General features: G+C 42.6%; 2 protein-coding genes across 3 annotated transcripts in view; both read left to right on the forward strand.

The window, feature by feature from the left end:
* Nucleotides 1–14,655, forward strand: part of LOC138208269 (collagen alpha-2(I) chain) — a 42,189-nt gene extending 27,534 nt beyond the window's left edge. Inside the window, exons 25-66 of the mRNA XM_069166033.1 lie at nt 177–284; nt 710–763; nt 1,021–1,074; nt 1,167–1,211; nt 1,308–1,361; nt 1,474–1,518; nt 1,889–1,942; nt 2,027–2,080; nt 2,236–2,289; nt 2,472–2,525; nt 2,611–2,664; nt 2,800–2,844; nt 2,932–2,976; nt 3,199–3,306; nt 3,412–3,465; nt 3,591–3,644; nt 4,303–4,356; nt 4,731–4,838; nt 5,055–5,216; nt 5,298–5,351; nt 5,614–5,667; nt 5,958–6,011; nt 6,092–6,145; nt 6,316–6,423; nt 6,699–6,752; nt 7,907–7,960; nt 8,070–8,123; nt 9,091–9,144; nt 9,225–9,278; nt 9,380–9,433; nt 9,542–9,595; nt 10,080–10,133; nt 10,227–10,280; nt 10,360–10,413; nt 10,503–10,520; nt 10,599–10,652; nt 10,758–10,820; nt 11,592–11,757; nt 12,164–12,270; nt 12,395–12,475; nt 12,577–12,762; nt 12,880–14,655. Of these exons, the coding sequence (XP_069022134.1) occupies nt 177–284; nt 710–763; nt 1,021–1,074; nt 1,167–1,211; nt 1,308–1,361; nt 1,474–1,518; nt 1,889–1,942; nt 2,027–2,080; nt 2,236–2,289; nt 2,472–2,525; nt 2,611–2,664; nt 2,800–2,844; nt 2,932–2,976; nt 3,199–3,306; nt 3,412–3,465; nt 3,591–3,644; nt 4,303–4,356; nt 4,731–4,838; nt 5,055–5,216; nt 5,298–5,351; nt 5,614–5,667; nt 5,958–6,011; nt 6,092–6,145; nt 6,316–6,423; nt 6,699–6,752; nt 7,907–7,960; nt 8,070–8,123; nt 9,091–9,144; nt 9,225–9,278; nt 9,380–9,433; nt 9,542–9,595; nt 10,080–10,133; nt 10,227–10,280; nt 10,360–10,413; nt 10,503–10,520; nt 10,599–10,652; nt 10,758–10,820; nt 11,592–11,757; nt 12,164–12,270; nt 12,395–12,475; nt 12,577–12,762; nt 12,880–13,035 (2,955 nt within the window). The 3' untranslated portion in view covers nt 13,036–14,655. The remainder of the gene's footprint in view (nt 1–176; nt 285–709; nt 764–1,020; nt 1,075–1,166; nt 1,212–1,307; nt 1,362–1,473; nt 1,519–1,888; nt 1,943–2,026; nt 2,081–2,235; nt 2,290–2,471; nt 2,526–2,610; nt 2,665–2,799; nt 2,845–2,931; nt 2,977–3,198; nt 3,307–3,411; nt 3,466–3,590; nt 3,645–4,302; nt 4,357–4,730; nt 4,839–5,054; nt 5,217–5,297; nt 5,352–5,613; nt 5,668–5,957; nt 6,012–6,091; nt 6,146–6,315; nt 6,424–6,698; nt 6,753–7,906; nt 7,961–8,069; nt 8,124–9,090; nt 9,145–9,224; nt 9,279–9,379; nt 9,434–9,541; nt 9,596–10,079; nt 10,134–10,226; nt 10,281–10,359; nt 10,414–10,502; nt 10,521–10,598; nt 10,653–10,757; nt 10,821–11,591; nt 11,758–12,163; nt 12,271–12,394; nt 12,476–12,576; nt 12,763–12,879) is intronic.
* A 688-nt stretch (nt 14,656–15,343) lies between these two features.
* man1b1b (mannosidase, alpha, class 1B, member 1b) lies at nt 15,344–25,833 on the forward strand. 2 transcript variants are annotated; one of them, XM_069166092.1, is made up of 14 exons: nt 15,344–15,559; nt 16,182–16,333; nt 17,818–17,926; nt 18,163–18,272; nt 18,804–18,937; nt 20,680–20,789; nt 20,928–21,107; nt 21,984–22,132; nt 22,901–23,089; nt 23,520–23,710; nt 23,794–23,914; nt 24,140–24,334; nt 24,610–24,741; nt 25,426–25,833. In XM_069166092.1, exons 2-14 carry the CDS (start codon nt 16,229–16,231, stop codon nt 25,669–25,671), a joined length of 1,971 nt encoding a protein of 656 aa, XP_069022193.1. In that variant the 5' UTR covers nt 15,344–15,559; nt 16,182–16,228; the 3' UTR covers nt 25,672–25,833. The 2 variants fall into 2 exon arrangements, with proteins under 2 accessions (XP_069022193.1, XP_069022192.1); XM_069166091.1 differs by having other exon boundaries at nt 16,213–16,333.
* The last annotated feature ends 992 nt before the right edge of the window (nt 25,834–26,825 follow it).

Here is a 26,825-nt window from a genome sequence, read left to right on the forward strand (position 1 = left end):
AGAATTCGACTGTCTCTGGAGAGAAAATATATCCGAGTAATTTCACCTGACTGTAAATTAACATTTAAAACCTTTAAACCTTTAAAAACATAATATTTCTCAGTAAAATTACTGTAATCGAAGCAGATGTTAATCGTGACTTTGTGACAAAATAACTTTCCTTGTTGTTCCCTCAGGGACCACCAGGGGCTGCTGGGATCTGGGGTCGTCAGGGAGGGAGGGGTGAACGCGGCACCTCAGGTCTTGTAGGGGTCAGAGGTCAACCAGGTCTTCCAGGGAAAGAGGTACAGATGATGACTGAAGTGGCTCTGCTGTTTGTTTTGTTGCAGGAAGTTAATTTTGACTAGTTTTGTCAGGCTAATATGAAGTCATTCATTTAAAGGTCAAAGGTCAAAAGAAACTCAGTTTGAAAAGTCCGCAGATGTCGATCTGAGCTGCAGCTCTGAATTACTGATGACATTAATTTAATTTCTTCAGTTTTAAAGGAGCAGTATGGAAAATGTAGTGACATCTAGTGGTGAAGTTTCAGATTGTTTCTCAATTGTCTTTCCTACAAATTTAAAATCAACAAAACTCTCTTACACAAACACACATTTTTGTTTGTTGCTATAAAACAGAAACTTAATTATAGTTTAACTTTATGAATCGACACATTATATGTTCGGTTTAAGAGCTTTTTATCTTAACGAGTTTTTTTCCCCCTCTGCAGGGTGAAGATGGGGAGGCCGGTGTCCAGGGAGGCGCTGGGAAACAGGGGTCAAAGGTCAGACTTTTTTACTGGTAGCGGGTTAAGTGAAGGCTAAAATTACTATTAGTACTAATTTAAATGCAACAATGATAAGAACAGTTGTGTAGCAGCTGGTGTAAAAATAAATGTATGTTATGAACATTAGCAAAAAATATCTTAAAACATTGGTAAAAATTAAGGGAAAAACCTGAAAGCATCTAAAAAAAAAAATGCACTTCATGGTCTACAGAGCCAACATGGAGGTGAATGTCTGTTTTTATTTCCTATTTAAGGGCAGCAAAGGCATCCCAGGACCAAATGGGAAGCCAGGCGTTAAAGGACCGAAGGTAACTCCTACCTGCACAGCAGAAATAAATCAACATCAGATGTTTGCTGGGTAGTTTTTATAGTTTTAGAAACTGTCTCCGTCCTTTCTCAGGGTCGAACGGGACTCGCCGGTCTGTACGGTGCACCTGGCTCGCCGGTAAGAACTCACAACAACAAGCTAATAAAACAGCTAATAAGTGAGATTATCTGTAAATATGAAGCCGTGCTTGTATGTGTGTGTTTGCTGTCGCAGGGTTTTAGAGGCCGTGTTGGGATTGAGGGAGCAGAAGGAAAGCCTGGTACACAGGTTCCCATTTTATAACTTTTCATCTCATAATGATTCTGTTTTTCGAGACATCTCAACGTTTTTTTTTTTAACTCGGTTAAAATTCATCTGAGCTGTCGTGTTTTCTCTGCAGGGAGTTCTTGGTTCTGTCGGATCTCCCGGTCTTAAAGGAGACAAAGTGAGTCGTTGCTCTTTTTTTGTTGATGTGTTAGAACCAAAAGTGTTCGTAGCTTCCAGGTCTGTAAAATGGTTCTGATCCAGAAGTGTCTTCAGCTGCAATACCAGCGAGTGCCACTAGAGGTCGGCTCCAAACAGCCTCCGGCTCCATAGACTCCCATTCAACTTCTCTCATCAAATCCAAAGTGAATAAAATGTGTCCATCAGTTATCTCGGTGTTGTTAGCTAAAGTCACTCCTTCTTATTAGTTTTCTGGAGGTCCATCTGAAAATAATCCCTCATTCATTAGAAAAGAAGATTCAAGAAGACCTGTTTTTGGTATCTGCTGCTGTACATTATCGTTGTTAAATCATCTCTGTGGTCTCGTGAAGGGATCTCCAGGTGCAGCAGGTGATCGGGGTCAGGCGGGTCCTTCAGGATCTCTGGTAGGAGCTCACCTCTCTGTTCTAAATACCAGATCAATCAGCTCGTTTTAAGTTGATAATAACGGACTCGTGTGACTCCTGCAGGGTCCTGCAGGGCAGCCGGGTCCGGACGGGACTCCCGGAGCAGCCGGAGAGATGGTGAGATTCACCGATCAGTAAATATAACATATGAGGAACGGAGACTTCTCGTACTGGCTTCTTCTGATTTGAGAGTTTATTCAAAGACCACATAAGTGCAGGTTGAAGTGAAGTTGGTTTCTTTATGACTGATTTATTTGAATGTGTCTCTTCAGGGCTTCACAGGAAAACCAGGGCTGATCGGGCCGCAGGGTCCGGTGGGCATGTATGTAAGTGACTGAAACTAATACTGAGATATGCAGCGTGATGGAAAGCTCATACTGTGTGTCATCAAATGGAAGGATTTATTATTATTATTATTATTATTATTATTATTATTATAATTAAAATAAAGACCCAGAACCACATTAAGTAAGTTGTGTAAAGTTACATCTGAATACTTGTCCCTCAGGGTTACCCCGGAGCGGTGGGCCTCATCGGGAGGCCCGGACACATGGGCCAGAGGGTGAGTTATCCGGATCAGAACCGGGACTTCTGTCAGGTGTGATGCAAGTTTCCAGTTTCTTACGCAATAATTCACTGTTGCTCAGGGAGACGCTGGAGTCAGAGGACCTGCTGGCGTCTCAGGAAAGACGGGACCTCCGGTGAGTGTCGTGATGCTCTCCACCGACATGCAGCCGCATGTTGAACACCGTCCGCCCATCAACACTCTGTTGTGGTGGGCAGAAACACCTTCATGTTGGATGTAGTTGGTTTTAAAAACGGTGTCTTCTTCTCAGGGTGTGCAGGGGCCTCCTGGAGAGAGAGGACCTCGGGGAGCTCAGGTGAGAAACTCTAAAAAAAACACACAAATATCAATCAAAATAATGTGAAGGGACATATTTTATTTTATTTTATTTTTCCCCCTTCAGGGCCGTCAAGGCGAGCTGGGGCCGAAAGGCGTTCGGGGACCGCTGGTGAGTAGATGACTTCATTTCACTTCTCCATCATCTTTTTTCTGACATCTGCATGTTTCCAGATGTTGTCAAGAGTTACAAGAAAATTTAAAAAAAAAATAACTTGGGAAAAAAAAGAAAATTGAGGGAAAGTTTTGAGCACCAAAAAGAAATGCACTGAAGAGAAATATATGCAGTAGATTAGTGCTTTTTTAAATTTGATTTATCATCGCGTGGTTTCAGGGCCCTCCAGGTCAGCCGGGTCCGGTAGGAGCCGTGGGGAGTCCCGGTCCTGCGGGGAACCAGGGGCCTCCGGGGCCTCCAGGGTCCACTGGACCGAGAGGGTTTCCAGTGAGTGGGTACTTTTCACCTTCCTCTCCTCCACATATCTGTAGAACGGTGTCTGAAGTACGCGTCCGCTTCATGTTGTGATGCCAGTTTGTTTCTGTTCTTCAGGGGAGTCCGGGCGCCGTCGGACCGACGGGTCGGACCGGCGAGAAAGGCCTGCAGGTACCTTAAACACTCGCATTAAACACACCAACCGGAGCTTCAGCTGTAAAAAAATACTGTTCTGGGTGAAAGTCTGGAAAGAATGAATCACTTTTAATAACATTTATTTATTTGCTTGTTTGTAGGGAGGAACGGGTCCTTCTGGTGATGTTGGTCCTGCAGGTCTGGACGGGCAGCAGGTCGGTTCCTTTTACATTAAACATGTCAGGAGGTTTATTTACTTTTTCACTTCCAAAATCAAAAACTTTTTTTTTTTTTTTATTTTTTTTTACTTTTGTAAACAACTTTTGCAAAAGTTCATGTTTATCGTAAGGTATTCTGCCTGTGTTGTGTTTATTGCTGCCTTCAAGTGGAATCAGGGAGCCCGTCATGTGCACAGTTTGCTTTGGTGTTCAAGAGGTCAAGAGGAAACTGTCGATAGGCAACAGCAATGTGGAGGGCGTCTAGAAGTCACAGAGGCTAAGAGTTTAGCATGCTAGCAGGCGGGTAACATAATGCAGGAAATGTAAAAGGTATAATGACAGAAGTATTTCCTCAAATGTATTCCTAGATTTCACAGAAAAACTCTCGTTGGACTAACATGACGATATATTAGCTTACCATCCAACAATAAAATAACTTTCATCTCCTCCACCATTTCTAAAAAACCCCGTCAACAAACACGTCACAACTCTGAAGTCATTAATACCACAAAAGGGCAACATTTATATGGAGTCCTCTCGTGAACGCAAAAAGTACGACCCTGCCTGAAGGCAGCATCATCCTTCTATATAATGGAACCTTTCTATAAACTCCATTATATAAAATCAATAAGAAATATTGTGCTTCTCATGACAGGGACCTCCGGGACCAGCCGGTGAAGAAGGAACATCGGGAACAAAAGGTGACCAGGTCTGTGAGAGGAATGTTATTAAATATTATTTAATTATGTGATAACAATAGTTTATTGAAGAAAACAAGAGTCTCACTTGTGTAGCTTGTGTTTATGGCCAGAGAATATAGATAATCTATATTTTTAGAAAAATTAATTTAAGTATTTCCAAACTGCAAATCTTTCAACTGAGAAAACGGCTTTGCATGTAACCTAGTAAATAAACATGTTTTTAAACAGTCAGAGACGTAAACAATCAACAAATATCTCTCAAACTGTCGCTGGTCGCCACCGCCAGCATCATTGGTGTCTGTTGCCACAGCAACAACATCCCACAGTGACATCAGGTGGGAAGTTAAAACCAAATCTCAAATGCTGTCCTCTCCTGAAACAGGGAGCTCTGGGTCTCCGGGGACAACCGGGACCCAAAGGACTGAACGGAGAGCCGGGACCTCGGGGCTCCCAGGGACTGCAGGGTGAGCCTGGGCCGAGGGGCAAAGAGGTCAGACCTGTTGTTATTCTACAAAAAACATTTTTATTCAGGGGCTGCAACGATTGATTATTAGAGCTATTAAATGAAAAATTATTAAAATGATTAATATCGCTCTCAAAATAGTTGCTGATTAATATTCGGTCAGTTATTGATTATTTAATGAATTGTTGTGTGTTGTTGTAAACGTTCTGCTGGTTCGTCCTCTCATTCGGTTCCTTTGCGCAGGGAGACGACGGAGAACCGGGACCTCCTGGAGATCCGGGTGTTAAAGGAGCGAAGGGAGATGCAGGGAACTGCGGTCCTTTGGGATCCGAGGGGCCTCCAGGAGCTCCAGGCACACGAGCACCGAGAGGGGCCAAAGGACAGAAGGGTTATGCAGGTTTAATGGTAAACGGGCTTCAACAGTTTTTTGTGCCTCTATTATCATCTGTTTTAGTAGAATACATGTTTATGCATTTTTATTTTCAGGGTCAAGGAGGCCTGATGGGGAAAGTTGGACCGCCGGGTTTACGAGGCCTCAAGGTGAGTTCCCTCCTGTCCTGCAGAACTTTAAAAGGTTGATTACGCTTAAATATGTCGAGTTGGAAAAACTGAAAAAAACCCTCGTAGAGACGCACCAAAGAAGACTCGACAAATATGTGAATTAAGGGTCTGAAATACTTTTATAAAAAAGGAGATTCATGATGGGTTAGTGAGTGTAAATGTCATCAGTTACAGATCATATCTACGACACAGTAAAGTGGGTTCAAACTGACCTCTGTGAATGTGTGGATGTTATTTTCAGGGTCTTCCAGGTACTTCGGGGCTTCTAGGACCTGACGGGCCTCCGGGCCAGAAGGTAGACGGTCCTTCACTATATCCTGCTATCAAAGACCAACGTGGTGTTTTTAAAGGATGTCTTTGGATGGCACAAGTACATTTAGAGAACTTCACTTCATATTTCTGCTCAGAAGTGTAAACATACGGAATATACTGGATATATTTTTAATTTAACGATTGGAGGAACGATCACAGCGACACTTGAAAACTCCTTCATTTATCACAGGATGGACAAAATCTGATTTCAATAAAAAGAGTTTTTAATTCCACAACTCTGAACTTTCCTCTTCTTCTTCTTCTTGGACGCAGGGAGATAAAGGTTCTGATGGTTCGGTCGGGGAGTCAGGAGCTCCTGGTGCTCAGGTAGAGATCAGTGCTGCTAATAGTCACAGTTATAATGTTATAATGTAAAAGTAACTGTCAATCACACTGTCTGACTGCAGGGGGGGGCAGGACGTCCAGGAGGGAAGGGAGACGTGGGGAAGAGGGGACCAGTGGTGAGTGACTCCAGGATGTCTCAACATCACTTCTTTTTTTTCTTTTTTTTTTTTTTATATATATTCTTCATAATCAGAACCAGTGAGAACAACTTAATTGACTCTTTGCTTTACAAATAAAAGATTTTGAACTCAACTCAAGACAACTGTAGATATATTTTTATCTTCAGAGGTCAGCAGGGGTCACAGGACGACGAGGAGATCCCGGTCCAAAGGGCTTGTCTGGACCTGTGGGGTTGAGAGGAGAGCCGGGACAGAAAGGAGAGCCAGGAGAGGCGGTGAGGATCAAAACATGGATTTAAAACGGGCTTAAAGACGAACCAGAGACTGTAGCTGTGGTTAGAAATAAAAATAACATAAAAAAACTGATTTCTCACTTGTTTATTGTTTTAATTCAGTCTTTCGTGATTATTGATGTTGTTTGTGAGGCTCTAAACTCAGACGACTTTCTATCGTTATGTGATAAACAATAAAGTTTCTCTCTTTCTAATCTTTAATATTGTAACTTAAATGTTTATTAAAGGCCTTAAATGGTTCCCCTTTGGGTTTGCAGGGTCCTGATGCTGAGCCGGGGAAACCGGGACCTCCAGGATTACAGGGACCTGAGGTAAGACCAGGCCTGTCAATCAAACAGACACGCCCCCAAAAACAGGTCTTCTTGAATCTTCTTTTCTAATGAATGAGGGATTATTTTCAGATGGACCTCCAGAAAACTAATAAGAAGGAGTGACTTTAGCTAACAACACCGAGATAACTGATGGACACATTTTATTCACTTTGGATTTGATGAGAGAAGTTGAATGGGAGTCTATGGAGCCGGAGGCTTTTTGGAGCCGACCTCTAGTGGCACTCGCTGGTATTGCAGCTGAAGACACTTCTGGATCGGAACCATTTTACAGACCTGGAAGCTACGAACTCTTTTATAAACAGTCTGTAGAAATAACAAACCTTAATGTTTCTTATGATCAGTTAAGTGCAGCATGTAAGCTTCCTAACTTTTGCTAATTAGCGCTCAACACTAAGTACAGTCGGCTTACTTAACAACTTAACAGGGACTTAGAGCTGCAAAGTGTTTCCTGTTGTCACCTGTAGAGGGTGCTACATAGAAATGATCAGTCAGTAGGTGACTCCACAGGGCCTGAGTCTCCCCTGTGATGCCTTCACTGTAACATAAAGGGTTAAATTTGGATCATTCATAAGGCTGCACACAATCAAGCCATTGCTTCCATTCATGAACTCTTCACCTCGTCCTCTTCAGTAAGTTCCTCTGAAAGCTCCGACCTCGGTCTCCGTATCAGACTTCATCCGTGTCGGTGTTTTTAATGATCCTCTGAAAACCCGACTGCAGACAGGCCTTCTATTGACGAACATTAGAAATGTTATTTGAAATGCTAATTCCTGGAGGTTTCTGATGAATATGAAACTCACGAGAACCAACACATAAAAAAAACAACCAAAAACGGCAATCCAACGTCAATTAATGGAGGAAATAAAGGAAATTCAGTGTTTACTGAGAGTCTGAATTAAACGGGAAGAAAAACACTTTTCTTGGAAAGCAGCTTTATTAATCCTCCACCTTCACACAGCAACTGTCAAATCACAGAAAGTCTAAAATTTCTAAATTATAATGACAAAAAAAATACGTAATATTTTACAGTTTATGCCGTTGAATGTAAAAAAAAAAATCCATAAAGCAACATCAGTGTTGTGTAGAATACAAACATTGAGTTTTACACATCCTGTTGTGTTCCTGGTCTGCAGGGTGTGGAGGGAGAGATCGGACTCCCGGGTCCCGTTGGACCTCCTGGACCTCAGGTCGGTCACTCAGCGGGGGGTCTCCGTCACCGCAGAGGACGTCACACTCATTTACATTCATTGCTGTATTCTGAATTCTTCACCTGATTCATCTGTGTGTTGCCTTCAGGGACCAAAAGGCCAACCTGGTCTGGAGGGACGCAAAGGACGGAAAGGTCAAAAGGTCAGTTTCAAAACCTCCGTATGTGTTTAGTAACTTCAAACAATGTTAATGTGTTTTTTTTGGAGGCTGAACGATGTATTTGCTGAAGAATGGAATCTCAGTGGCTGAAAGAGACGTTTCACTTTGACCTGGAAAGGATGAGTTACTTTACAAAGAACATAATGGATAAGCTTTGGAAAATTTTGAATATCTCTTACAATTTGTACCCCCCTTTCCTTTTACATTTTTTTTATTTATTAATGAATGAATTAATTCTATTTTATTTTCTAATTATCATTTAATTTTATTATTTTTGTAAAATTTCATTTTATCACCGTTTTCATTGCAGATGTTCAAACTGCGTTTTATTGTTGTTGTTTATGTTGTTCCTCTTATTATAAAAGTTACTAAAGAGATGTTTTAAAAAACCAAAGAAGCTCTGCATGCACTGTAAGATGCATATTTACAGAGTTGTTTTTTTTTAACATCGTGCACTTCAGCATCTCAAATCAAAAACATCTTCTGTCTTCTGTACAAAAAAAATCCTCTGCGATGCTGCTTCGTCAAACAACAACAAAAGTTTATTAGGTAGAAAATAAATGATGTAATATTTAGTTTCTGAAGGCGATCAGGCTTCTCAAGTGTTTGATAAAATAACTCTTCTCTAACAATTATCATAATATTGATTTAAAAACACATTCTCAGAAAGATTTCGTGAAACTTGAAATTGCATATTGAAAAATAAATGAAGTTATTAAGAATTTGAAATCAAATCAAATAAAAAATTATTAAAAGTTGACTTAAATTACAAAATGAGATGAATATTTTTCTTTTGTAATGCAGTTTTTTACCAAACAAATTTTCATTTAATAATGTCTTATAATAAAATAAAAAAAAATTGCATATTGGGACATATTAGTAATCCTCAAACAATTTAAATGTGTTCATAAATCTGCCCCTTAATTAATCTGATTGGACTGAATTTCAGGGCGATGATGGGAAAAGTGGACGTCCAGGGAAGGACGGACGGACGGGGAAGCGGGTAGGACAACACCTGATAATATGACGCAAATGTTAACTTCATATTCACATTTCAAACTCTACTGCCGTTCCTTTTTAAAGGGGAAAAGAGGGAAAGCAGGAAACAGAGGAACCAGAGGAAGGCAAGGAGAGAAGGTGAGCAGTGACTGAATTTATGTTTTTGCTCCCGTCTTTTAAAATGACTTCAGTTCAGAGGCTGTTTTCCACTGAATGAATATTTTTCTGTGTCCCTGCAGGGCCGGACGGGAGATCTGGGTCCGTTCGGTTCTCCGGGGAGACACGGCACTTATGTAAGCGGTTCATCAGACATCCTGACACTTTTTTGTCGTACTGTATCTTTGTCGTCTTTAGTATAAACTAAATTATTAACATCGACCTCTCGCCCTCTGTCCCAAAAGGGTGACGCTGGCTCACACGGACTAAAAGGTGAACTGGGCCGACCGGGCTTTAAGGTAGGACTTCACACGTCATTCATTTATTTATTCTATCTCGACGAGTGCTCACATTTATCAACAGAGAACTTCAGCACTGAGACTTTAAGTTTAAACATCAGAGGGTTGTTTAAGAGCCAAATCAGTTTGTTTAGTTTAAAGACGTGTTTTTTGTGTTCATTTATCCTTAAAAATAAGAATTCTTGCCAAATACAACACTCTGCGACTTTTAATTTGAAATGAAACAGGAAGTGTGACTTTGACAGCGCAGATGGTAGCTGATAGTAACGAGGCTTCAAGTTGATGTCTTGAATCAGTTAATACATCCTCAACCACTTAAAACCTTGTTGACAGATGTTTATTTATATGTCAGAGTCATGAACTACAGCTTTAGCGCCAGCCGGCTGCTGTGTGCAACCATGTGGATAAATCACTGCATCATCCACGTACAGCCGGACGTCCTACAGACAGAGTGAAAGTGTGTTCTGTGTTTCCGACCCTGCAGGGAGAACCGGGGGCTTCGGGACCGCCTGGTCCACCTGGTGGAGACGGGTTTAAGGTGAGTTTTACGTATCAGTACGACATTCAGTAGAAGCTTTTCCTAATCGATAGAGTGCCGAGTTGTTTACGGTTCATCGTCTTGTTGTTTCAGGGAGAGCGAGGCTCCGCCGGAGAGCCGGGAAGAGTCGGTCAAAAGGGAGAGCAGGTGAAGTGACACCGTGAAGTCCTTCTGTTCCCCTTTACTGTGCACTAATACTCATGATGTAGTCTGGACTGTTTCCCAGGGCGATATCGGCCCAGCAGGGAGGCGAGGACCTCTAGGTCTGCCCGGGCTTCCTGTAAGTCACCTGCACCGACAACAATAATAACTTCTGATGACGGAAAGAATCAACGGCACTTTTAACGTCTGCTTTTTTGGTGTTTTCAGGGTTTGTTTGGACAGAAGGTGAGTAAATCCTGACTGAGGCCATTTTTCTGTGAAATCTGATGATGTTTCTAATTAGATGCCATTTATGGTCATCAGGGACTGAAAGGTTTTACTGGACCTCTAGGACCTGTCGGACAGAGAGGTTTAACTGTGAGTATATACACAGCAGAGTGCAGTGGACACTGAACCCATGCAGGTTATTTGTGTAATAGATTTTTCTATTAACTGTAACATCGGTCACATTTTGTCTGTCAGGGTCCTCCTGGACCACCGGGACCCCCCGGAGGCTCCCTGAACCTCACAGTGACTCAGCTGAAGGTAAATACCACTTCTAACATGACGGCCACCATGTTTACCCTGCTCGTCTTTTGAGTGACAGCTGTGCACGTCCTCAGAAATTTACATTATGGGTCACAACGTGATCGTAGACTTTATATTAAAAAAAAGTTCATAAGTACGACAAACCACCAAACTACATCTACAATAAGTAAAAGCTGCATATTCGCTCTGCTGCATCACTAACGTCAGGAAGGTGTCTCACAGCATATTTCATCATTATGATGATAAAACTGTTCATAAAAATGTTCGTATTCTCCGGGTCTGAAATGTGAAGCCAGTACAGAAGTGCTGTAACATGCATTACCACTGAGGGCCACTAGGGGCTGGCTCAAAAAAAAAAAAAAACTCCATCAGACTCCTTTCTCTCCTGAAGTCAGTAAATGTCTTCAACAAAGTCATCACGGTGTCGTTAGATAAACTCCTGATCAGATATATTAGGACTCAGATATGTTTTGGGGGCGTGTCTTCTCCTTCATCTGTTGTTTTTTTCTCGTATTCTTTTTGTATCTCGTGAGGTTTTTTTACTCCTGTTTATATAATTTGTCTCGTTTCTGATGCTGATCTTCTTTATTTCATTTATTCCAAGATAAATTATTTCTGGAAGGATTTTGTAGTTGAAGGATAATTTATTAATTTAGTACTTTCCTTCATTCTCCAAATGCCAAGTAAACTTTCCCTTTTAATTGCTGTTCGTATTTAGTTTATATATTTTATCATAATTTTCTTTATTTTTTACAATCGTTATCTCAGGAGCTCATGTACGTGTCGGACCGGCCCAACTACGTCCTGGTCCAGACTCTGCTGGACTCCCTTCAGAACGATCTCCGCCGGTTCGTGAACCCCCCCGACGGCAGCAGGAAGCATCCGGCCGCGACGTGTCTGGAGCTGTGGCTCGCTCGCCCCAACTCCTCCAACGGTGAGAGAGACCGCCGACGCTCCGAGCAATTAAACAGGACGAGGTGTTTGAAGGGGGTTTATGTTACCACGTTAAAACAGTTCAACTAGTTTCGTTGTGAAGGTCTGAGGTCCAAATTCTTTTTATTTACCTTAAACACATCCTAACACATATTTACAAAAGCAGTTTTCAACTTAAAAGTTTATAAATCACGGCACACAGACCGCTGAACACAAAGCATCATTAATCTGTGGTGCAGACAGAATAATAAATCACATCAATAGATGTTTCTGTCATGTGACCTCCAGATTATAAGAAGAAGGGTCATTTATTTTTGTAAGCTGCTGCTGTTGGTCTGTTTTGTCAAATTCAGTGAATCTAATTCCATCTAATATCTATAATCTGAATAAAGTACGTGTTCTTTCAGGGATGTACTTCATCGATCCCAACCAGGGAAGTTCGGCCGATGCTTTTGAAGCGTTCTGCGACTTCACATCAGAGCCGAAGACCTGCTTGTCTCCGCTGCAGCCTCAGGTATCAGCGGGACGGGAGGACGGCGCTCCTTCCAACAAATGTCTTATTTACAAGTCAACAACATCCTGAACGTACCGGAGGTCGTTACTGATGAAACACTAAAAACACTTTCACCGCCCAACAGGTTCCAGTCAAAGCTTGGCTGAAGGATTCGGGCACCAACATGTCGTTTCACTGGTTGAGCGCGACGGAGGACGGCTTCCAGGTGAGCGACCCATCCAGATGAGGTCGCTTTATTTACCTTTATTAATTCTTCTAAATCCCCCCTTTTGCCCCCCCCCCCCCCCCCCCCCCCCCCCCGTCCAGTTCGAGTACCCGGGCGGCGCCGACGTGGTGCAGATGAGGTTCCTGCGACTCAACAGCCGACTCTCCACTCAGACCGTCACCTACTCCTGCGGGCCGGGAAGCAGGCAGAGCCGCGGGGAGAGGGAGGTCAAGTTCCTGGCGGACACTCGGAGGCAGAGTTACCTCGGGGCGCTGCGGGACTGTGTGGTCGGTCAACGCGCCTCTTCTTTTGATCAAAGCGCATCCTTGCAGCCGATGACGCTACTCGTTAGCACCGGCTGGCGTAATCGCCGTGTTTCACTTTTTTCTCTTTTTCCCCCGCAGCCGTCGGACGAGCCGGACTCAGCCGGCCAGCAGGCCGTGTTTCAGTTCGAGAGCGAGGACCTCCTGCTGCTGCCTCTCAGGGACCTGGCGGTGTTCGGAAACAGAGACGTAACGCAGGAGTTCGGCTTCACCGTCGGGCCGGCGTGCTTCAGCTAGAGACGCATGACGTCATCCAAAGCTACAAGAAAAAGACCTGAACGACTGACTGTCGTCATTTCTTCAGTCGCTTTGTCGTCCTACAAGTTTTTTTTGTTTTATGTGGACCGGACAATTTATTTTTGAAAGTTTTCGAGCACTTTTGCAGCTCACCAAGTGCATTGTGGGTCAGAAATGACTTGAGCGCCAGCAGCGAGGAGGAAGGACACGAAGAGTCGGAGTTGGTTTCTCACGGCGAACGTTGGCTCGCCCACTTTTTACACCAGGGATGTTTTGAACCTTGAAGTTCTTGACGTCAGTTTTATTTTGTACATTTTGTTTGTTTGTATTTGTGTTTTTTTTTTTTTTAAACCTGCTTATTTATGTAAACGCTCAACATGCATTCAGTCGTTTTAGTCTTGATTCAGGTATATTTTTAGTCTTTGGTGCTGGAAGCTTCATGGATGTATTATAGGAACTGGATACTGGACTGCCACAAAAAACATGTGTCACCCAGCTCTTCCTGCACATGTGCAGTAGCGTTAACCTCTCGCATTTTTCCACTCTTTCCACACTTTTTTATGCACAAAAGAAAAATGTGCATAAAAACAGGTGGATGGAAACTTGCCTTATGTCAGGATGGTTTGCCAAAGTTTGACTTGAAGCATAACCGCCGCATGAATTGAGTTTGCAAATCTACTGATTGTGGTGTTTGCATCAAAAAGACTTTTATTAACACCCGTGTAGTTTAATAATTACAGGGTTTCTTGGAATCCAGAGAAGAACTGGATTAACATCACCTAATTAATAATATGAGCATCAGTCCTGGTTTTGAAAATCTATTCAGGTTGCTTTCATTTCAAAATAAAAGCCCAGTTCAGTTTACATAGTTTGTCCACCAGAGGGCACTGAGAGGTTTTTCACCCTGCAGCCCACCAACAAGACTTAACGGTGAATAAGAACTTTGTCTGAACTGTCACCTCTTCAAACCTATGTGTTAATTGTAACTCGTGTAAATACATCATGTGGGTGTTGTAGATATTATTTTTTTTTACCCTACTTTATTTTTCAGTACTTCTCATCTACATATATTTCAGCCATCTCCATATTTTGTCACGACCTGTTTTCTGTTGAGTTTCTATTTTGGTGTCATAATTTATATTGTGTTGATTTCAGGTTTTGGTGTTTGACTCGGTGTTTCTCACGAATGCTGCACAGAAATTAAAGCTGCAATAATTTACTTTTTGGCCACTTGGGGGCAGCAGAGAACAAGCTGAAAACACACCAGTAATTCAGTCTGTTTTGGTCTCCACCAACTCCTGACAAAAATATATTTTCCGTTTTTAAACGAGGTACTTGGAAAGCATGAAACGGGCATCAGAAAAAAACAAAACATTTAGCTGAAAGAGGTTTAAAAGCTGTTCAAAAGAGTTAATGGAAACGGCAGTAAACTGCAACTTTGACCAGTAAATGAAGGGATTTTCTGTTTATTTATATTAGTTGGTTTTGCATGGCTCAGTAATTATCCTGCAGGGAAAGAGCTTCTACCCCCTGAGCTAACCATGCTAACATTACATGTCATTGTAAGTTACGTTTTATACTGTACGGTGCTTCATCATAAATTAAATGCATTTTTATGGATTTTTTTGGTGCATATTGTTTCTCTCGGGGGAACTGAGTTTCACCCCATGTCCTGTGCTCTGCCTTTTGTATTATTTGTAATTCAAAACCTGAACCGTCAGACTCCACCCGATCAAGTCAGTTCAGGCTATTTAATTACACCAGCAGGTTTTTAGAGGGTCAGGCCCGCCCTGTGGTGGATCAACGAACTGTGCAAGGGGGCGGGGCTCTTCCACAGCTGTGTGTCTGATGTGTGTCAGAAATAAACAAAAAAAACTAAACCGAGGAGGCTTTGGTGAAACAAGCGTCAGTAGATAGCCTGTGTGTGTGTGTTTTAAGAATAACTTAAACACAATGAGTGTTTAATTTTTTTTTTTGTATCTGAAAATGTAAGTATTCTAATCTTGGTAAATTAAATTAATGTGGATCGAAATTAAGTGGTTGGTCATATACAAAATAAACATGAAACATAAAAATAAGACGGATATGATGATAAAATACAGCGAGGCTGAGACTACAAGTAAAATCAAGTCATATTCCCATCGTGTCCTACTATGAACGGAGCTGTTTGTACGTCCCACCGGTCCCTCTAATTCCTTTTATCGAGCGAAGTGGGTTTTTTACGATGTTTTGAGGAAGTCCGTGAAGGCAACATGGTCATATCTCCATCAGTTTGTTATTGTCAGCATCACATCCAAACTACAGCTGGTGGCGTTTGGAAGGTCTTTCTTTTTTTTTTTTTTTAATTGTCTCATTATTAAAAAATAATAATATTAGAATAAAGAATAAGAGCTGCGGGGCTTTTTGACGGAAGTACCGGCGAAGTGTTTGAACCATGAGGAGACCCCCGGAGCGCTGTCATTAACGCTCAGCTCACCGCGGACTGCTGCTGGACGAGGCACACTGTTCACGCTTTTAAAGGAAGGTAAGTGCGTGTCAGTTACACGTTAATCAACTCATTCATTTACCAGCATAACTTTCACATTCAAATCACGTGTCGTTTGGATAAAGTGCTCCATCGGAGGCCTCGAGCCAAGCCTCGGTGCACCAGTGGGCGGCGGGTCCGACGAAACGTCCGCTCGAGCCGGCGACGCGCGGGTGAAGCAGCCGCTGCTGCGGGGGGGGGGCTACACCCACTTGTTTGAAAGGGGAAATAACACCATTATGCTGCTGTACCGAATTTATTTAATACGTGTAAAAGTAATATCCGGTGAAAATATTGATATGAAGTTTATTGAGTGAACGAATGAGCCTGCTGACAAACAGCTGTTCGTGTTTACAGATGTGATGAAGCTCCGCGGCTAGTTGTTGCTATGCTAACTACCGCTGATCGTTGTTACTCAGCGTGAATTAAAACGTCACGATGAGACGCTTCATGTCCGCGTGAAGAAACGTGTGTTTCACTGGAGCGAAACTGTCTCTAGTAGTTTGGTGGTTTTAGTTTGTCACGTCACAAACCGCTGCTAGCCGCACATGCTAACGGGCTAACATCCCCAACACCTGCCTCTTCCTCTTCCTCTTCCTCATCCTCCACCACCACCACCCAGCTGTCCTTCTCACTGCTCCATCTTCCTCCAGGGCTCGGCCAACAGACATGCACCCACCATCCCGACAGGACTATGTGTCTATAAGCTTCTCCGGGCAGGGAGGTGGAGGTTACACCAACAGTAAGCAGTGGAGGAGGCAGTCCTGCTGGAGGGTGAGTGGCTCCATCAGCACCTCCATCAGCACCTCCTGGTTTCACACCGAGAAGGACACCAGTCGTGTGTCCCAGTTGTCCCAGTTGTCCCCGTTGTCCCAGTGCTTTGCTTTAGTTGTCACAGTTTATTTAAAGTACGAGTTCACGTCGTCATTTTCATCCTTTTGAACATAATATTCGTATTCAGAGAAAGTCCTGTGATCTTTTAAGGAAAAAGCCGTTTTGTGTGTGTTTGCAGCAGAATGATGAAACTAATCGGTGCGGTCCAACTTATCTTAGAAATGACCTCCCTCTTTATGTCCTTTTACTTTTTATTTTCCTATTTGTGAAAGCAGATTAAAGGCGTCTCCTCCGAGTCCCTCGACATGGTTGTGATGTAATAATAAATCATTTATAGGTCATTTGTTTGTAATAATTTAGAGATCTTTTTAAATCCTTAAAACTCAGAGGCATCCACAACCTTTTTTTATGAAGGTCTTGAAGAGCTCGTTTATTATTCAAATTAGAAAATAACTACAAAATGTAGTCGGTCCCTGCAGGATTATGTATTTTTGTTGTTGTTGTTGTTCATGATGTTGTTGCAGCATTTTTATCTCTGAAGATTTGCAGACTTTTATGTTATTTTTCTTAATTTTTTTGTGTAAAATTAGCAATAACTGAAAGTTTAGGAAAGTTAACTACGACCAAATAAAGAAAAGATAATAATAAGCAGACCGTACATCACAGAAACATCTGGTAATATATTTGTTCTCATGTTTTTGTGTATTTTATCTTAAAGAACCATCACACGGCTCAAAGTTACAATTATAATTACTGAGACGTAAAATATCACTTAGCTTTAGAAATAGTGACAGAAATAAAGAATACACAGGCGTAAAGATAAATGCTTCATAATTTTAATGTAACATCCTGTAGGCTCAAAAACAAAGTGCAAAGCTCAGGTTTTTCTGTGTTTGTCCTTATTTGGTCATCCAGGAAATGGTTGGTTTTGGTGATGATGAGGAGTAAATGTTGAAGAACCTTGTTGATTGTAAATGTATTTTCGTTGATAAAGCGGAGCTTTATTTTGGAAAAACTCACTTTGTGCCATACTTTTACTTTTATTGTAAATAAACCTCTTAAATTTTGCACAATTGATAGCTCATGTAAATCTTGCCGAGCTTGGTTGAAATTGCATTAACTGATTAGCACCGTTCCGGTTGATCTGACTCAAAGGTCATTGTGATCAACACAAGCACTGTGTACAGTATACTGAGCGGTGTTAACAGAGCTTAGTGTTTAACTCTGGCTGCTCTCACTGGATTAAAGTCTCTTATTAGAAAGCACTTTTCTTAGCTGTGTTGAACCTCACTTGATCATGTAACAGCAGCACCGAATGCATCATCCTCCCGTTGAAAACGCCGCCGCAGCAACGAGACCACAAAGTGGATTAAAAGTGAAAACGGCTCATTTTAAAGCATTAAAAAACATCTTGATCTCTTCAGAAATGGAAGCAGCTGTCCCGGCTGCAGCGCAGCCTCATCCTCTTCATCCTCGTCCTGCTGTTCATTTGTGGAATAGCTACCTATCCGACTGTCACCGAACACCTCAGAGGTAAGGCTCCTGATAGATTAAAACACATCTCCAATGATATCCCACGAGTCAGACCCACCGGCGGGCCGTCAGAACCTCCTGGGAGCTGGATTGGTTGAATGCCAACTTAAACATGATTTTTTTTTTTTTTACATTTGTGAAAGGCATTAAAAACAAGTAGTTCAGTCTTAATTCTTAATACTCTTAATGATGTAACTGCAGCACCTGAATGCTGAATCTGCTTGTGTGTCTTACAGATGGCGAGCCGGCCACGGACGGTAAGAGCGACCTGAAGCCCTTCATCCTTGAACTGCTGCCTGAGCCTGTCAAACAGGACCAACTACCACTGCCAGAACAAACATCTCAGGTTTCTATACTTCTTCTCTTCTCCTCCAGCCTACATTGACTAAAAGCCAACGTATATAACTTGAATGAAACCTTTGAAGCAAAGCATCTCTACAAACAGACACATTTCTTAACGACAAAACTATGCCGTGCAGACTTGTCGGAGCAGGAAGAATCATGCTGAGTTTACTGTGGTTGGGTTTGTTGTGACTTCGATGGTCATGCGTGGACTGTTGCCATGGTTACCTCCTGTGGTGCAGTGCTTTAGCAGCGTGTGACAGCGTTTGTAAGGTGTTGTACTAAACAGAAACCAGTGGAATAATTTTTTTCTCGTATCCCAAACTCAATGACAGAATAACATTCATTTTTAAAGTCACGTCACAAATTCATAAACGGTGGAATTAGATGACATGTATGTCCTTTTAAAACAGACATGACTCAAATGAAGCTGTGGTGTCGATGACATTTACCTACGATACAGATCAGTCTACTTTATTAACATCTTTCTCACATGAACTGAAGATTTAAATGTTTAAAATGATTTTTGCGTCAGCGGAAGTCGCCCAATAAGAGAGGACCGCCCGTCCTTCAGAACCGTCTTCAGCAGAAAGGAAACCCTTCAGAGACGGTGGTCAAAGAAAAGGCAGCTGAGAGCAAGAAGGACGTGGAGGAGGAGGACGTCATCAGGTGAGACAACTTTTTTTTTTTTAATCATATTTGAGCAACACCACAAAGAAAAGCAGCTTTGTTTTTCATCATATTCATCAGTCGTCTTGCAGTACTGCTTGTTTTAAATCCCCTCTGCAACATTTAACTGTGATTCTGGTTCAGTGTTTGCACAGATGGCCTCAGATTATCTTTTAAACGCTCTTTAATATGATGCAAAATTCATAGTTCATTTATTGACTGCAAGCTGCCGTGTTCCCGAGGCGGCGAACCAACCTCAAACCAGAACGCTTCAAACCAAACCAGTTGATAAAAGCAGCGTTTCCGGTCTGTTCACTGACAAACCGTAGCTGTGCCCTGATGTTGTTTATGGACAGCAAAGCCTTTTACCTGGCACGCCTCCCATGCAGGTCAGATTAGTACAATCTCTTCTTTTCTGATTGTAGACTCGTGCATGAGTCCAAACGCTGCAGAGTTACTGCAGATCCTGTCCCAAATATATTTTTTCATTACTTTTGCATCAAACCGTCTGCTTTATTGAGACAGGTCCTCGGTTAGCCTGTCTACGCACCCTTCTTTCATTTATTATCCTCTTGCTGGTTTATCTCTCCCCTGGTGTCCTCGCCCGTTTGTTGTTATTGTGATTTTAAGTGTTTAAAATCATGCTGTTTTATTATTGGGAAACACTTAGTCATTTTACCTATAAAATAAACTTCACTTACTGACTTCTGGGCTGAATTTGTCCTGGAGAACAGATCTTTTTAAATCCTTAAAACTCAGAGGTGTCCACAAACTTTTTTTTTTTTTTTTTTTTTTTTTGAAGGTCTTTGAGAGCTCTTTTATTATTCAAATGGGAAATTAACTACAAAATGTAAATTTTCTGTGTCATTTGTTTGAGTATGGCCCCTTAATTAAGTGATTTTAATGTTTGCTTGTCCAACTATGTCTAAAAAGTCATCAGTTAGTACATCTCGGTGTGTTAGTACATCTCAGTGTGTTAGTACATCTCAGTGTGTTAGTACATCTCCGTGTGTTAGTACATCTCGGTGTGTTAGTACATCTCGGTGTGTTAGTACATCTCGGTGTGTTAGTACATCTCGGTGTGTTAGTACATCTCGGTATGTTAGTACATCTCGGTGTGTTAGTACATCTCGGTGTGTTAGTACATCTCGGTGTGTTAGTACATCTCGGTGTGTTAGTACATCTCGGTGTGTTAGTACATCTCGGTGTGTTAGTACATCTCGGTGTGTTAGTACATCTCGGTGTGTTAGTACATCTCGGTGTGTTAGTACATCTCGGTGTGTTAGTACATCTCGGTGTGTTAGTACATCTCGGCGTGTTAGTACATCTCAGTGTGTTAGTACATCTCCGTGTGTTAGTACATCTCGGTGTGTTAGTACATCTCGGTGTGTTAGTACATCTCCGTGTGTTAGTACATCTCGGTGTGTTAGTACATCTCGGCGTGTTAGTACATCTCCGTGTGTTAGTACATCTCTGTGTGTTAGTACATCTCCGCGTGTTAGTACATCTCCGTGTGTTAGTACATCTCCGTGTGTTAGTACATCTCGGTGTGTTAGTACATCTCCGTGTGTTAGTACATCTCAGTGTGTTTAACTCCTGTTGAAAATCAGGTACATTTTAAAAAGACGTCGCTTTAAATTTATCTGATTTTTAATCGAAGTTTGATGTGATTTAAACATACTGGGATGTTCTAGGCTTTTTCACATATTTGTGTTCTTCATTGATCCTCTGGTGACTTTCAGCTGGCATGGAGCGGTGATCAATACCAACCAGCTCGCAGAGGGAACAAAGGAAAGAGACAATAAGGAGGATTTACCTGCAAACCAGGAAGTCAAACCAACAAACGACTCGGGTATCATTTAACACTTCCTGTGTTGATTATGAATTATTATTTCTTTATTGAAAAACGCTTGAAATGGAAATCTTTCACGTCCCTGAATCCCTCTGTAATCTTGGATGGGATAATAAACGGGCATGTTGTGTGTTGCAGACGTGAGCGGGCCCGAGGCGGTCCGGAGGGCCTTCAGACACGCCTGGAAGGGTTATAAAGACTTTTCTTGGGGCCACGACGAGCTGAGGCCCATCTCCAAGTCGCACAGCGAGTGGTTCGGTTTGGGTCTGACGCTCATCGACGCCCTCGATACCATGTGGATCCTCGGCCTCAAAGAAGGTAGTCTGACCTCTGTGCTGTTAAACCAACCAGTTAGAGCTGCAAAGAACATTTATTTTCATTATCGATGAATCAGTCATTTATTTTCTAAATTTTTTTGGTCTTTAAAATGTCAGAAAATGGTAAAAGAAAATTCCCTGAAGTTGAAGTCTAAAATGTCTCGTTGTGTCCTGACTTAGTCAACAATAAAAAGATGTTCAGTTTATTATGTAGGAGTCAGAAAATATTCACTTTTAAATTGCTGAAATCAGAGAGTTTGAAGATTTTTTTGTCATTACAAACTGCTCTGAATGATTAATCAACTATTGAAATTGCAGCAGAGTTTCTAATTTATGCACCAAAAACAGGTCAAATAAGATCAGCTGATGCCTCCTGATTCTTCTTTCTTTTTTAAACACACAAATCATTTCAGGAAGCAAAAACGACTCCTGAAACATTTTTTATTTTCTCTTCTGACGGAAGGAAACAAACTGGAAGTCACTTTTCAAAAAATGTTCTTTACGGGAATAAGAGAAGAGGAAATAAAACAGAACAAACAGTTTATGAACAAAACAAGTGAACTCGTGTCAGAAGAAGTTGAACAACAAATACAACAACAAATCTTTGTTTTTAGTATCAAATACTTCCCTCTTGTGTGTTTGAAAGGTTGCTCTGAAATGTCGGGAGCTTATTTAAGTTGTGAAACTGTCAAACATTTATAGAGAGCTGAACACACCGCTCACGTGTGACGGTATCTTCTCATCAGTTCACTCACAGGTCACTTAATAATTAGTAATTTATCCCTGAAGTGAAGACGGTGAGGGGAAAAAAAAGACATGAAAACCGTTTCATCATAATGAGCGGAGTTATAAATACATCTGTCTGTGTCTGTTGCAGAGTTTGAAGAAGCGAAGGCGTGGGTCGCCACGGAGCTCACCTTCGACAAGAACGTAGACGTCAACCTGTTCGAGAGCACCATCCGCATCCTGGGAGGTCTGCTGAGCACGTACCACCTGACCGGAGACACCCTGTTCCTCCACAAAGCCGTGAGTCCAAACTTAAAACCACAGACTGGATATAAAAGTGTTCGTAGCTTCAGGTCTGTAAGATGGTTCTGATCCAGAAGTGTCTTCAGCTGCAATACCAGCGAGAGCCACTAGAGGTCGGCTCCAAAAAGCCTCCGGCTCCATAGACTCCCATTCAACTTCTCTCATCAAATCCAAAGTGAATAAAATGTGTCCATCAGTTATCTCGGTGTTGTTAGCTAAAGTCACTCCTTCTTATTAGTTTTCTGGAGGTCCATCTGAAAATAATCCCTCATTCATTAGAAAAGAAGATTCAAGAAGACCTGTTTTTGGGGGCGTGTCTGTTTGATTGACAGGCCTCTGCTTTTTAAAAATGTCTAAATATGAATGATTTTTGTAAATGTAGAAATACTTCAGCCTGCACCTGATTATTATTTTTATTGTCAGTTTATTTGCCAATTATTTTCTTGTAAAATTTGATGTCTTTAAAAAAATTTTTTTTATTTAATATAGAGATTATTTAGGAAATTTGTGTTTTCAAATACTTAACAGAAATCTCTGGTGATTCATGGATTTATGGTATCATCTGTAGAAAGATTACTTCTGTAATAAAAGCCCAGTAATGCTGAACTAATCTCTGGTTTAATCCTGACACAATTCGCTTGAGCAAACTTTGCCTCCAATAAAACACGAGCTGTGAAGTCGGCTGCACACTTTCCATCAAACTTTTCAAATCGAATGAAGTCGGTCATGTTTCACGTCTGTACGTGATCTGCACCGTTTCCACAGAAAGACATCGGCTCCAGGCTGATGCCGGCCTTCAACACCCCGTCCAAGATCCCCTACTCCGACGTGAACATCGGGAAAGGCACGGCCCACCCGCCCCGCTGGACCTCGGACAGCACCGTGGCCGAAGTCACCAGCATCCAGCTGGAGTTCAGGGAGCTCAGCCGCCTCACCGAGGACCCGCAGTACGAGGTAACGGACCCCGCAATGACTTACAGGCCAGATGTCTTCATTACCCATGATGCTCTTGGGGCAGAATGGAAAAATCAAGGTTTAGATCATAGCCTGTATATCTAAAAATGGACGTAGCTTCCGGGTCTGGAAAATTAGGCTTTAAGCTGCAATCCCTCATTCATTAGAAAAGAAGATTCAAGAAGACCTGGTTTTGGGGGCGTGTCTGTTTGATTGACAGGTCTGTGGTACAGTCAGGTTACAGCTATCGGTGGGCGGGACGTAGTATCGTCAGGTTTCCAATCAGATCGGTCAGATCCAGCGCTGGCTCCTCCCCCAGCTCGTCCAAATATGGTCACTTCCTGCTCCAAATCGCTCCGAACTAGCAAAGATGGTGACGGACAGTGTGTCCCTCCTCTGACTCAGCGCCTGAATGTCCTTCGTCCTCCAGGCCGCGGTCGCCGAGGTCATGAATCAGGTCCACAAGCTGGAGGGGAAGCTGGACGGTCTGGTGCCGATGTTCATCAACACCAACAGCGGGAAGTTCACCCATCAGGGCATCTACACACTGGGAGCCCGAGCAGACAGCTACTACGAGTACCTGCTGAAGCAGTGGATCCAAGGAGGCAAGAAGGAGGACCAGTGAGTCGCTCCGGAACATCTCCAGTAGTCAATACCAGTGTTAATGTCTTAAAGAACCGTTCATGATGTACGTGTGACTTCAGACTGTTGGAGGACTATCTGGAGGCGGTGGAGGGAGTGAAGAAGAACCTGCTGCAGAAGTCTTCACCCAACGGCCTCGTCTTCGTCGGGGAGCTCTCACACGGACAGTTCAGCCCCAAGATGGTCAGTGATGCTCCGTTTCTTATCTTCAGGTCTGAACTTTTAATGTTTCCTGCTGTCGTCCAGGAGTCCGTTGTTGCTGCCAAAGTCTCCAAAATACAAATTAAGAGTCTGAATACTTCTGTGAAGTTCAGTTTTTGCTGCTGAGTGAGAAGTTCTGTTGTTTAGCACATTATTAGTGCGGCACAGCAGGTCCACCTCGCTGATGAAGTTCTTTTGTTGTTCCAGGACCACCTGGTGTGCTTCCTGCCGGGCACTCTGGCTCTCGGCGCTCACCACGGCCTGCCCTCCGACCACATGGATCTGGCCAAGCAGCTGATGGAGACCTGCTACCAGATGTACGCCCAGATGGAGACGGGCCTCAGTCCCGAGATCGTCCACTTCAACATGCACGAAGGCAGCATGCGGGACATCGACGTGAAGGTCGGTGGATTCTGTGATGTCATTTAAAGTCTGAAACTTCCTGTTTACACGATGCAACGTTTGTTGTGTGAATAACAAAGTAGGTTTTTAAAGTTTTAGTGTGAAGTGGTCGAGCTAAATGCAACGACTTCCTGTGTCCGTTTCAAATTAAAAGCCCTCATTTCAAATGAAAAGCCCTCATTTCAAATGAAAAGCCCTCATTTCAAATTAAAAGCCCTCATTTCAAATTAAAAGCCCTCGGCCCAGCAGATGTTAACGACTGTTCTCTGTGACAGCTGGCAGACCGACACAACCTCCTGCGACCGGAGACGGTGGAGAGTCTCTTCTACCTGCACAGGTTCACGCAGGATCAGAAGTACCGAGACTGGGGCCGGGAGATCCTGCAGAACTTCAACAAGTACACCAAGGTCAGTGAAACGCAGGCCGGGCCGCTCCGGATCCAATCAACCAGGACGGATCTCCGACTTCAGTTAGAAATCACCTCGGAAATATCTTAAAACAAACAAAACTTTCTATTAACAAAAATAATACAATCAGAAAGGCTCTGCTCCTGTTTGCTCATCACCAAATAAAACAGGAAGTGACGGGGTTTGTGGGAAATGTGTTCTTCACATTAAAATGATGATTAAATGTTTGTGATCAGAGGAAGTGATTCCATATTACTGGATGTTAAATGAGTTTTCTCCACACGTCCAGTTGTCAGAGACGTCTTTGTTTGTTTCATCCAGCAGGTCTATGTGTTGAATGAACATGAATTAAACAGCATCTAAAGCTCTTATTTTGAAAGGCTGATGAAAGCTGTCACTTTTAGGATTTTTATTTTTATTTTTTACTTTTAGCCATTTTCTTCAAGTTCAATAAATAAAATACAAAAAAGTGACGTGCAGCAGGATTAATATCACAGGAAGTGATTACATATTTATTCCTTTATCAGTTAATGCTTAAAAAACAAATTGACATTTTTGAGAAAATCCGCCACAAAATCAAAATATTTCTGATCACAACAATAAAAAAATTAAAAAAAAAAAATTACGTTCAAAGAAACAACTCAACATGTGACATGTGACCAACACCCCCGTGTCCCCCCTCAGGTGTCCTCCGGCGGCTACACCTCCATCAACAACGTGCGCGACCCGGAGTACCCGAGTCCCCGGGACAAGATGGAGAGCTTCTTCCTGGGAGAGACCCTGAAGTATCTGTACCTGCTGTTCTCCGACGAGCCCGACCTCGTCAGCCTGGACCAGTACGTCTTCAACACCGAAGCCCACCCGCTGCCTATATGGCCGTCCAACGCGTCACAGACACACACACACACACACCTCTCAGGGTTGGTTTAACACCAACGCGACCCTCGGCGACCCTGAACGCCTCTTTTTTTTTCTTTTCTTTTTTTCAACTGACCGAATCTTTCCCTCGGCCAATGAAAACGCTCCGTTTGTGGCTGAGCCCGGTTTGTTTATCCAACGACTGCTGGTTCTGGTGGGTTTTTTTCTTTTTTTGGGGGGGGGGGCGGGGGGGGGGGGTGTCTGGTAGTGACCTGCTGGATGCCGGAGGAGCAGAGCAAGGAGGTGTCTGAAAAAAAACCTGACTGTGACTTGAATCAAACTCTAATGTCTTAATCACATGTCTGAGAGGATGAGGAGGAGAGTCGGCTGTGAGGAAGATGTTTGGAGCTCCGCGACATTTTGGTTTGTCACAATACTCAATTTTTTACGTCAAAAAAAAAGTACGTCATCTTCTCTGTCACCGTATCTGTGATCGAACCGAGCCGGTCGCCTTCGTAGCAGAAACATCTGAAACCGGACCGCCGAGTCCTCGGACCGCCGAGTCCTCGGACCGCCGAGTCCTCGTCACGCTGTCGGATCCAGACGTCCAATCCCGTGTCTGAAACTCCTCCCTCTTCGGCTGGAAACCAGGAAGTCAAGCCTGAGCGAGAGTCCCGTGCTGCATTCATGTCACGCTGGGAAATGGGAGTTTCCAACAAAGATCACGTTGAGGTTTGAGGAGGAAACTCTTCTTGGGAGGAACTCACACTGTGACACGATTCATTATGAATTATGAATTATTGCAGTGAAAGATTCTGACACCCAAAAACATTTAGTTATGTGTCGAATGAAATCAGTTTGTTGACGGTGGATCAGTGGAGGAAGCAGCATTCACATCTTTTACTTGAACTAAAGCACAGATGCAGCATTAATCAGTCCCTCCAGGAATTTATGGATTTTTTTTTTTTTTTTTATGTTTTAATCCAAAAATTGTGGATTTTTGCGGCAAAAATGTTCAATATAATTTTCAGTTTCAAGTTAGTTCCTTTGGTGGTAAAACTGCAGGAATTAGAGGAAATGTATTTTATTTGTAGTTTTTTTTTTTAAAACTACTCCCTGATACAGATGTGCCGCCAGTAGCCGGTCGTCGTAGCGACGACTCTCCCCGAACGCTTCGGGTTCTTCAGACTTCAGAGCAGCTACAAACCGATCCGTCGCCTTCAGCC

The sequence above is a fragment of the Embiotoca jacksoni genome, unplaced genomic scaffold (assembly GCF_022577435.1).
Source record: "Embiotoca jacksoni isolate LCO1_2020_lvr unplaced genomic scaffold, fEmbJac1.0.p SCAF_37, whole genome shotgun sequence".
Taxonomy (NCBI): domain Eukaryota; kingdom Metazoa; phylum Chordata; class Actinopteri; family Embiotocidae; genus Embiotoca; species Embiotoca jacksoni.

Coding starts and splice junctions, on each gene's coding strand:
- man1b1b (XM_069166092.1), top strand. CDS start 16,229: ATGCACCCACCATCCCGACAGGACTATGTGTCTATAAGCTTCTCCGGG. Junction 21,108..21,983: donor GATCCTCGGCCTCAAAGAAG/GTAGTCTGACCT, acceptor TGTCTGTTGCAG/AGTTTGAAGAAGCGAAGGCG. Junction 23,090..23,519: donor CCGAGGACCCGCAGTACGAG/GTAACGGACCCC, acceptor TTCGTCCTCCAG/GCCGCGGTCGCCGAGGTCAT.